This window comes from Barbus barbus (genome assembly GCF_936440315.1).
Source record: "Barbus barbus genome assembly, chromosome: 17".
In the NCBI taxonomy this organism is placed as follows: Eukaryota; Metazoa; Chordata; class Actinopteri; order Cypriniformes; family Cyprinidae; genus Barbus; species Barbus barbus.
Window position 1 is genome coordinate 23480899 of NC_136745.1, and position 11650 is coordinate 23492548.

At 36.1% G+C, this 11650-nt stretch overlaps 1 protein-coding gene across 3 annotated transcripts; it reads left to right on the forward strand.

Annotated features, from left to right (window-relative positions):
- The first annotated feature begins 5103 nt into the window (after window positions 1-5103).
- LOC306883243 (solute carrier family 25 member 43) lies at window positions 5104-11551 on the forward strand. Of its 3 annotated transcripts, none has more exons than XM_079438370.1 (5): window positions 5104-5485; window positions 8492-8733; window positions 9330-9502; window positions 10231-10376; window positions 10696-11550. In XM_079438370.1, the coding sequence occupies exons 1-4, from the start codon at window positions 5214-5216 to the stop codon at window positions 10372-10374; spliced, it is 831 nt and encodes a 276-aa protein (XP_079294496.1). In that variant the 5' UTR covers window positions 5104-5213; the 3' UTR covers window positions 10375-10376; window positions 10696-11550. The 3 variants fall into 3 exon arrangements, with proteins under 3 accessions (XP_079294496.1, XP_079294495.1, XP_079294494.1); XM_079438369.1 differs by having other exon boundaries at window positions 5114-5485; window positions 10231-10365; window positions 10696-11551; XM_079438368.1 differs by lacking the exon at window positions 5104-5485 and adding an exon at window positions 6816-7237 and having other exon boundaries at window positions 10231-10365; window positions 10696-11551.
- Window positions 11552-11650: the final 99 nt, after the last annotated feature.

Genomic DNA, 11650 nt, shown 5'->3' on the forward strand with positions numbered 1-11650 from the left:
TATGACGAAAGTAGCCTTTGATTCAAATTTAAGTATCCAGATGTAGCCAAGAAAAGCCAATAACATTAACCATTTATTAAATACATTTTAGATTGTTTAATGTGAAGGTGTTAAATGAGTGCAGTTAATGGGTACACTAAGATTTATTTGACCAAAAATACAGTAAAAATAGCTAAGTATTACAATTATTACAATTTAAAATAACTGTTTTCAATTTGAATATATTTTAAAGTGTAATTTATTCCTGCTAAATTTTCAGCATTTATTACTCTAGTCTTCAGTTTCACATGTTCCTTCAGAAATAATTCTAACATGATGATTTGCTGCTCAAAAAGCATTTCTTGTTATTATCAATGCTGAAAACAGTTGTGCTGCTTACTATTTTATATTTATACTATTTTATATAATACATTTTTGAGTTTTTTTTAAAAAGAACATTGAAAAGAACACCATTTATTTTAAATCTAAATCTTTTGTTATATTATAAAAACCTTAACCTTAAACTTTTGAATGGTAGTGTATGGTCAAAAAAAGAGAAAAAAGTACTAGAGTAGAGTATTATGGTACATAGTGGTCTTAGAAGTACCAAGTACCATGGAATTTGAGCACCAAGGTATTTACAATATACAACAGTATTACCATGTGATACAAGAATATATATAATAAAAAAATGGTTGTTTTATTATTTATCTGTACCAATACCAGACACTGCATGCATAAGTCCCATTAGGACCAGAGAGTGGCCCATATAACCAGACCATGGCACAGGTCGCAACCGTGAGCAGAAGATGCTCATGGTTACATGGGGCCAACTGCTCCGTAGGGAGTCGGAGGCCCTAAAAGATTCTTTGTCTGAATCGAGTGCCCTACAGCAAGACCTAAGAGGAGGACTCAACAAGCCCCCCCCTCCCCTGTTACTCAATGGACTACTCCACCCCATTACCTGTCCCGGCTCTGGATCAAGGTGTGGGGGCTGCATATCAAACAGTCTCGGGCCTTTGATGTTCAGAGAAACACAAACACTGATCTGACCCGAGTCGTAACAGCTTATTTGTCCCCTTTAGACATTCATAGCCTCCTTGTTGAATGTCTAAGTCTTCAAAGGCTCCTCTCTGTTGGTCTGGCTTACAGTAGCCATGCTGGGTTTGAGAGGCCTGTGACCCACTATGTCGAGGGGTCTGGAGGGAGGCCATCTGGCGTCCTGCTAGATTTGATATTGATTTATTGGTTGTACATGTGAAGATAGGAGGACCAGCTGCTAGGAGCCCAGGTCTATCTAGCACTTTGCAAGCCTCTATAACAAAATGGCTCATGAAAGCTTGTCAGTGCTCATAGTAATTATTCTTCATGAGGAAATATTAACACTGACCTAAATTGCCTATAACAAGGATTCCTATACTTTTTTTTTGTCAGCCGAACTCCTTTGCGTTCCCCCTCAAATTTAAAATGAATATTTCAATTTATTGAAATTTAACAGCACATTTACATGTTCACAGTTCTCTGTTTACAGTTCTCATGTTCGCAGTTCTGTCGGATAATAGTCACATGACTTGCATTTAAAATTATTTATATTTAAATGTATTTTTTTCAGTTATTTTATTAATGTATTATGTATAATACAAAATCTTAATAAAAGCATACTAGAAAAGATAATACATTTTAATAAAATAACTGAAATAATTCATTTAACACACACACACATATATATATATATATATATATATATATATATATATATATATATATATATATGATAGTAAATGGTGGATGTATTTAGCATGTCAAAAACATGTCAGAAGATATAAAACATTATTCATTTTCATATTTATGTTTATTATATAGTTTAATACAGTATTGCAGTGTTTATAGTTTTTATCATACTTCATCACTACAAAACAAAATCTATTATATATATAAAAATATTCCCTTTCTGTGCAGTGGATTAGTCAACTATCTGCAGTATTACCAGGTGAAGGGTGTCAGATCAGCCTTTTCGTCCAGATTATCTCCACATCCCCCTATCTTTCCCCTTCCCACCTGGCAGTGGGCTGTGATGTGGCTGTGTTCTTGATAATGAGGTGAGAACTTTATTGCTCTTGTCTCTGGCCTGGCACCAGTTTGCAAGAGGAGGCCCGTCTCCAGTGTAGAACTGACTGACAAAGAGCGCCCTCTTTTGACACTTTACATTCATAACAGCTTATATCATGTAGGCCGAGGGTTGTGCAGGACCTCCAAATAGTAGTTTCCATTGGCTTTACATTATTCAAATAAACATATTCTATCGCAAAGAACATTTAATCATAATTTCTTAGCAGAAACGTCTATAAAGAGGGTGAGAAAGAGAGGCTAGTTCAGAAAGTATTGCACGAGTCAGTCTCTCTTCCTTCAGCACTCCATTTCAAAGCCAGGGATCAAGGGCAGACTTGCGCATGGCATACAGTGAATGACAATAGCTGTCCCCTCCACTCACAGCCCTCTAAAGTAGAGAGAAGAGCAAGACAAAGGAGCTCTGGAAGTTCCCGGGTTAATAAGTCCAGGACACATAGTCAGTGCGGGAGTCAGGAAGGGCACTGTGTGAATTCAAGAGGAAGTCAGTGCCCTATCCACTATAGTAGATGCAGATCACAGAGGAGGCGGGCGAGGATGGCTAACAGTGAATAAACAAAGGTGAGAACATGACTGAGAGACACATTAAAGAGGCCCGAGAAGATATTTTCTCTTGGTAGCACACAATGTGTCCGTCTTGTCAAGTGGCTCGTCCACTAATTGATAAGATCCAGCACATGCGCACACTTCACACCTGATCTTTCATAAGTATCACTCCATTATCTTGTAATTGGAGCCGCATACATATGACTGAAAGATCAAAGGAGTCCTTCTTGTCACATACAAGTGCCGGGACTTTTACTGCTTCTGAGGGCTGAAAATTCACTCATTCTCACTGCGGTCAGATCACAATGACAGTCAACGTGACTGTAAATATTGAATGTGTAAATACAGTTACTCCCAGAGGAGGCTGTTCACTGTTTCACTATCTATGCTGCAATATGACATAAACCTGGGCTAACTTGATCAGTATGACTATCAGATGTTGAATAATCCATCAATATGCAATGATAAAATGTCTCCCGCACTGCTCTAAGCTATACCAGCCCCCCAGCGCAATGCCGTGACTCTTTTGAACAGACTGTCATTTCCTTCTCGGGGCACTGTTATTCCAGTAGCCTTTGTGAAAAAGCCAAGTGGTCCATCTACAGACAGGAGGTGGGATCTTCACAGGCAGCTGAGGTTGTCGACTCAGCAGGGGAGGGAGGCACACATCGCAGGGGGATACAGGCTGAAAACAAACACTAGCCCTAACAGGAAAGGAACTACAAGACCCTGCTGGGAAATTAGGGGGATTCGTGCTCATTTTCATACATAGGGCAACATGCCACAATGTGGCATTCTTTATTGCGTTTGTTGTCATGAAGGGTTTGAAGGTATGACTGGCATGGTGTAGTTATGTAACTTACAGTTTGGTGAATTAAAAAAGATACTGACACAAACAGAACACCCACAATACCAGTGTCAGCTTTGAAGATAAAACCTGACCCTCTTTTACATGTATTTAACTAAATGCTCTAAGTGATAAAATGAAGCCATAAGATTTATGAACAGGACGAGTTCCCCACTGAACTGATACTGATGCATTTGGCAGATTCAATATTAAATGCAATCACCTTTAAATAGTAAAACAATTCTTCTACTTTTATATACTGTAAATTGCTCTGCTAATAATTATGTGAGGTTATGAATGCATCGAAATAACTACAACATATTATTAACCTAAACAAACTGAATAAAAAGATATTCCACATATATTTTCTCTTGCTAATGTTAATAATGCTTTACATACATCACTTCGTCATAGCAATGGTTAACAGCACATTTCATGTGTAACACTATCTGTGGTTTTGAGTAAAGACTGCCATCTGCTGGCTGTCTGACCAGCAGACTGTGGATCATCATAAGACACTGCTTGACAATTAATATATTTAGTCTATTTGTTGATTATATAGAAATAATATATCTGTCAACCTCTTAAGAAAAGCAATATATACAATTATGAAAAGTAATACTTGAGGAAAAGTACTATTACAGTCCTCAGTGTCACATAATTCTTCAGAAATTCTAACGTGCAGTTGAAAACTGCTTAAAATTTTATGAATTATCTAATGAATATGTAAAGTTCAATATAAGAGCATTTTTAAATTTCATGTATGTACATAGCTGGCTCATTATTTGTAACATTGTAAATGTGTTCAACTTCAATTGAACAATTGAAGATTCAACAAAAAGATTCAACATAACTTGAACATGTTTTTGGGCCAAGACTGTCATCTGCTGGTCATTTACTATTGCCAGACTATATCGATCACTGCAGGAGCAACAACAACACAAATGTACTGTTATTTGGACGGAAGATAGATCAAATGTTTATTTAATTGTCCAGATTTAGAATATACTGTTCATAATGTACATCATCAAACTATTTTATACTATCATAGGCCTATTATACGTTATCTTTAGCGAACACATTCATTGTGTGTACGAGGTATTTTGAGAAGAACAAACACAAAATATAAAGTAAAAAATAAGTATGCTCATAATTATATCCTGACTAATTAGGAGTTCTGATGTTACCCATTATTTCTTCTGGAAATAATAAACCTAAATTAATCTCTCCTGCAACAGAAGCACATATTGTAGAAAAACGATCTTTATTTAATATATTTAGCCGTTTTGGTTTCGACAAAAGCGCTTTTCAAAAGTCTGTTTTCACACTGTCTAAAACTAGTGTATAATTGACATGGTGTGTCCATGATCCATTCATTCATTCTTTTTCATAAGATGTATATCGGCCTCTAAAGCGAAAAAAAGAAAGCAAATTAAATTTGTTTATGGCTCTCTAAGACACACGAGATGTTTTATGGCATGTCTTTCCATCTATAGCTTTTTGACAGCTATTATGGATTGAGCATGCAACCAAACCTGTGCTTGCATTAACCACATCCCGCCTTCTCCAAAATATCCACCAATGGGACTGTCTGGCCGCTGAGTGACATGTTGTGCTGCAGCTGGATGGCTGTGTGATAAACAAAACCGTGTTCATTTTCATGCGGATATTTTTTCCTCCTTTAAGGAGAACAAACTCGTTTTTCTTATGAAGTATGGCCACAGTCAAAAAGGACGACCGACTGACAAGTTCTCAAAGCTTACTGTGTGTCGGTTTTGCCGGGGTTTTTAGCAAAACTGTAACCTCACCTCTGGAAGTCGTGAAGATTTTGAGTCAAATAGGAAGGTTTCACTGTAAACAGGGCTTCTTGCACAGCTTTGTTTTTATTAGTCAGAATGAGGGACTTCGAGCTTTTTGGAAGGGTAACATGGTTTCCTGTCTTCGGTTGTTCCCCTACAGTGCCATACATTTAGCAACTTACAAAAAGTAAGTATTAGACATTTTTCATGTTTAATAATGAATGCTTGGTGATCAGCATTTATGATTGTTGTAATGCATAAAATACGATAAACTTTTCGATCCGCGGTGATGGTAAACAAAGACAACAGGAAGTTAGCTTGATAGCGAGTAAAAATAATTGCCTTATAAATGAGTTAACAAGTGAGAACGCATTTAAATATGCTTAAGAAGTTATATTTACAATAGATCGTTTAAATAAATTATAATTTAAATTGCCCATTTTTCCTTCATTAGCCTAGCTTGTGTTGTATAGCAGAGGTTTACGTTAGTTCAACGTGACGTAACACATCACTTCATTTCCTGACCAATCATGTAGCTCAGAAAACCAGCACGATGATGTGGTCTCATCCTGAAACTGCAATGGGCGTGGCCTTATTTCTGTGCATTCATAAAACGCCAATTTCAGTTTCTGTGATTATGAACTATGCACTTAGCAACACCCATCAGAGGGGGCTTTCAGAAGCACTTGTTATATTGGTCACGTGTATTTTCCATAGACTGTATTTTCACATGCTGCAGGGGTTAACGGAGACACCGGAAACTGTTTTTAGAAAGACCCGTACATAGTGTTCCAGTATTCCAGGAAAAAGAGTGGAGGGTGTACTCAGAACTGTTTTGAACACACTGTTCCTATGAAAACAATATATTTGTACCTCTCGAATGCAAGCTTGTGTCATTGATTAATAATCAAAATTTTAGTAAAGGATATCATTCTTAGTACTGTTTACAGTAATACTGTTAATACTACATTAATATGTATTATAATCAATGTAATAATTATTTGTACATATAATACCACAAAATAACAATACACAAAAAATTTTATATATACAGGTAGCCTACATCTAAAAAAATTTGAATATCGTGAAAAAGGTCAATATTTTTTGTCACTCATTTGAGAAAGTGAAACCTATATATTATATAGATTCATTACACATAGAGTGAAATATTTCAAGCCTTTATTTCTTGAAATTTTGATGATTATGGCTTACATATAATGAAAACCCAAAATTCAGTGTCTCAGAAAATTAGAAAATTACATAAGATCAATAAAAAAAATATATTTTAAAAAGAAATGTCAGGCTTCTTGAAAAGTATGTTCATTTCTATGCACTCAATACTTGGTTGGGTCTCCTTTTGCATGAATTACTGCATCAATGCGGCGTGGCATGGAGGCAATCAGCCTGTGGCACTGCTCAGGTGTAATGGAAGCCCAGGTTGCTTTGATAGCGGCCTTCAGGTCATCTGCTGTATTGGGTCTGGTGTCTCTCATCTTCCTCTTGACAATACCCCACAGATTCTCTATGGGGTTCAGGTCAGGCGAGTTTGCTGGCCAATCAAGCACAGTAACACCATGGTCATTGAACCAGCTTTTGGTACCTTGCCAAGTCCTGCTGGAAGATGAAATCAGCATCTCCATAAAGCTTGTCAGCAGAAGGAAGCATGAAGTGCTCTAAAATTTCCTGGTAGATGGCTGCATTGACTGTGGACTTCAGAAAACACAGTGGACCAACACCAGCAGATGACATGGCAGCCCAAATCATCACTGATTGTGGAAACTTCACACTGGACTTCAAGCAACATGGATTCTGTGCCTCTTCACTCTTCCTCCAGACTCTGGGACCTTGATTTCCAAATGAAATGCAAAATTTACTTTCATCAGAAAAGAGGACTTTGGACCACTGAGCAACAGTCCAGTTCTTTTTCTCCACAGCCCAGGTAAGACGCTTCTGATGTTGTCTCTGGTTCAGAAGTGGCTTGGTAGCTCTTTTCCTGTAGACGTCTGAGCATGGTGACTCTTGATGCACTGACTCCAGCTTCAGTTCACTCCTTGTGAAGCTCTCCCAAGTGTTTGAATCAGCTTTGCTTGACAGTATTCTCAAGCTTGCGGTCATCCCTGTTGCTTGTGCACCTTTTCCAACCCAAATTCTTCCTTCCAGTCAACTCTGGATTTAATATGCTTTGATACAGCACTCTGTAAATGGCCACACCTTTCAGTAATGACCCTCTTTGACTTACTCTCTTTGTGGAGGGCATCAATGTTCATCTTCTGGATCATTGCCAAGTCAGCAGTCTTCTCCATTATTGTGGTTTCAAAGAACAAGAGATACCCGGAATTTATACTGTAGGGATAGTCATTAATTGAAACTCAAATGTAAATATTCTAATATTTTGAGATACTGATTTTTGACTGTCATGAGCTGTAAGCTCTAATCATAAAGATTAAAACAAAACAAAAAAACTTTTGAAATGTTTTACTTTACATGTAATGAATCTAAAATATATGAAAGTTTCACTTTTTGAAATAAGTTACAAGAAAAAAATAACTTCACGATATTCAATTTTTTTTTAGATGTACCTGTGTGTGTGTGTATATTTTAATATCTATTTAACTGATGAAGTTTAGATTTAGGCTATTTTTCTAATTTGCAATTTTAGACCTAATGTAGTAAGCCTTTATAATATAAAAGTAATATTGTAAAATATAAATAAACAGTTTTCTGTGGCAAAGCTGAATTTTCTGCAGCTAGGCTATTATCTGGACTTTAGTGTCATATGATCCTTCAGAAATCATTCTGTTATGCTGATTCTAATATGTTCGTATACTTTTTAGTCATTCAAAATAAAGAAAATATTAATAATAATAAGAAAATGGATAATGCCCTTTTTTGTTAAGATTACGTACATTTCCTTCAACCTTAAGACACAGCTTAATGCACAAAACACTTGTGAAAATGCAATACAGTAAATATATTAACACTTTACACATTTTATGCATATTAACACTTTACACATAATGTAGCTACATAGCTACAAGTTCTGGTATATAGTTATTAAAGGTTTATTAATGTCAAGCATTTAACTAAATTTTAGCCTTTAGATAGGACTGGTACTCTGAACTTAGGTTCTATGGTAATGATATTATGTTATATTGCAATATCACAACTATTCACTTCATTCTATTTTTGGCAGTATTGTCCACCTTCACGTTGATGAACTGGGTGATATCTCACAATGGAGAGCCATAGTAGCCGGTGGGCTGGCAGGCATATCTGCCGCTCTAGCAACTTATCCACTGGAGGTGGTTGAAACCAGACTTATTGCTCAGAATTGCCAAGAACCAACATACAGAGGGTTGCTGCATTCTCTCTCCATCATCTACAGAAATGAAGGACTTCAGGCTCTCTACAGGGGCTTTTCCCTCACAGTGTTAGGTATGTACTTTGACCCTGTTTACGCCTCAGAATAATCAAATTAAGGAGGTGGACAGTAGTGAAGTATTTTTACTCATTTTTCAAGTGTCTATAATTTAACAAGTGGTTTTCTTTAGAAAACGTTTACTTCACAACATTCCAAAGCATAATATTGTACTTTTTACTGCACTGTTTCATATTAAATATCATTTAATACTTAATTACATTAGAAATCTAGTACTTTCATACTTTTACTCAAGTAAAAGTCAAAGTTTTACTTGAGTACAAGTACAACATTTTTATTGTTCTTAAGTATTAAAGGTAAAAAAACAACAACTTTTACTTATGAAATGTAGTGCAAGAAAAAGCCATTATGCAACCATTCCATTATGCTTTGAAATGTAGTGGTTAAAGTTTTCCAAATAAAAACACTGATAAAGTACAGATACCTTTTTAATTTACTTGAGTAAAGTAAAAATACTTCTGCTGTCCACCTTATAACTTCTATTTAGAAACATCAAAACCAAGCTCATAACCATTAATAATATTACTTTTGGATCTCTCACAATTCTGCTTGAAAAGTTAATGAAACTTAATGTTTGGATTACTGTGGATAGGTGCTGTTCCCTTCTCTGTTGGCTGCTATGCGGTGTATGTCAATTTGGATAAGCTGTGGCAGGAGCGTCATGTTCGCTTTACATCTTTGCAGAACTTCATTAATGGCTGTCTTGCAGCAGGAGTTGCTCAGACGCTCTCCTTCCCCTTTGAAACTGTGAAAAAGAAGATGCAGGTGAGAATCTTTCAGACATGCTGTAATTCTATATTTCACCACAAGGGGGCATGATAGTACCAGTGTTGCAGGATTAAGACTAAATTTGTTAAAAGTTCATACCTTTTTTACTTGGATGTGGCCCCTTTGTTCATTTATGTTAAGAATGAAACGTTAAAATGTTTTAAAGAAACATTCATTTGAATTCTAAATAGTTTTTGCAACAGGTCACACAGAACAATGAAGGACACAAGGCCCTGCAGCAGCTGAGAATGTACATAGTGTCCAGCGTCTGTCTATGCCGAAGATAAACTGTCTAAAGATAGCTGACCTCTCACACACAATACACATAATGGTGCATCTGATCTGGTTCCTATATGTTTTGTTTCGCTAAACTAGAAACAAAAAGTTCTGCTTTTTCCTCTTTTGCAAGTTAAATTGCAACGTCAGGAATAAACCTTCCAAAGCTGAGATTCTTTCAGTTTTCAAATTCTGAGACTTTCAGTTTGGTGCTAAACAAGGACTCTATAGACACAGTAAACAAAGCCCACAGAACACACATCAAGACGGGTAGATAAGTTTAGGAGAATGCAGTACAGTAGGGCAATCAGTTGCTACTGGAAAACAAATGTTCGAACTGAACATTTTAGCTTATTCATGTTTATAAACAACAGTGTCAGTATTCTCTTATGAAATCTTATGCAAGTATCTTTTAATGATCAGGAATATTTCTCCAATATTTACTCTAGGCCCAGAGTCTTCTTTTGCCCCATTGTGGAGGAGTTGATGTCCATTTTAATGGAATGATAGACTGCTTCAGACAGGTCATCAAGAACAAGGGCGTCATGGCTCTTTGGAGTGGCCTTACAGCCAACATGGTGAAGGTGACGTGAAGGTGTTTTATATGCTTACGTTGTGACAGAGTTAAAAATAACCCAATCACCGTATATTTTCTGTATAAATGGTTCTACAAAGTTTGATCTTTCATTAAAAACTCACAGGGTTGTACTACACAAATATATTTCCTGAACGACAGTCTGCTTCTTGCGCTATATGAAATTAATGCAACAAATTATAACATGAGTTTCTTGAGTGGCCTCTGCATGAAATAACATGCTTAAATATTTTTAATGGGTGTTTGTGGAAACACCTTATATAAATAATACATTTCCAGTTCCTTGTAACTAATATTATGTTTTATTTTGACATCACAGATTGTCCCATATTTCGGCCTGCTTTTCAGTTGCTTTGAAATGTGCAAGCAAGTCTGCCTTTACCGGAATGGGTACATCATTTCTCCACTAAGCTACAAGCCTAAACCAGGCGTGGACCAGAGCCTGGGCCCATATGAACTACAGGAGTTTAAGCGCAACCTGAGAAACAGAAAATCACACCAAGCACAGAGTTCATCCATAGGAAACCGCTGGTAAGGAGACATCAGTAATAAACAGAACTCTGAGAAGTGCATTGATAATGAGTATAAGGTGTTTGTACTGCAGGAATGCACAATGTATTATTCACAGTTGTATCTCTTATTGTATTTAACTTCCGATATTAAGGATTCTGCACATGCATACTTGAAACAAGCTCATTTTGTACATTAAACAGTACCTCAAACACATCAGACCTACACTCCACCGAAAGACTGTTTTTATGAACTGTGCAAATCACTCCTCAGGAAATATGTTGAACATCATTTCAACAGTATAGAGCAATGCCTTTGTCAAACAAAGTATTCGTCTTTTACTGGATTTTAGCTCTTGGGCCTTTTTAAAGGTCTTCTGTTACTTATAAACCACAGTCATATTGTGGTGCAGTTTTTACATTGGCATATTTGATCATATATGACAGTATGGTTTTGAATGTGCATTGTAATGTAATATATATCATGCTGATCTGGACACATGGTAACCTGTGAAAAGGATAAGATTTGTTTACTAAAAGTGTATTTGAGTTTTCCATTGCAATATCAAGACATTTTTTAAATGTGGCACATGTTAAGATTAAATCTTTAAGCACATTGTAAAAATTGTGAAATATAAAGTAATAAACGTATCTTTGTCCTTGTCAACTGTTATATGTGTCATTTGTTATTATCGCTGTATAATAGTATTACATAATATAAACAAAATTTAATTGCATTAGTAGAGTTGGTATTGATGCTGATAG

Bases quoted from the DNA above. Each gene is read 5' to 3' on its own strand.
- LOC306883243 (XM_079438369.1), top strand. From the start codon at position 5,214: ATGGCCACAGTCAAAAAGGACGACCGACTGACAAGTTCTCAAAGCTTA. The intron at 5,486-8,491 runs GTAAGTATTAGA...TATTTTTGGCAG, and splicing joins CATTTAGCAACTTACAAAAA to TATTGTCCACCTTCACGTTG. The intron at 10,366-10,695 runs GTGACGTGAAGG...TTGACATCACAG, and splicing joins TTACAGCCAACATGGTGAAG to ATTGTCCCATATTTCGGCCT.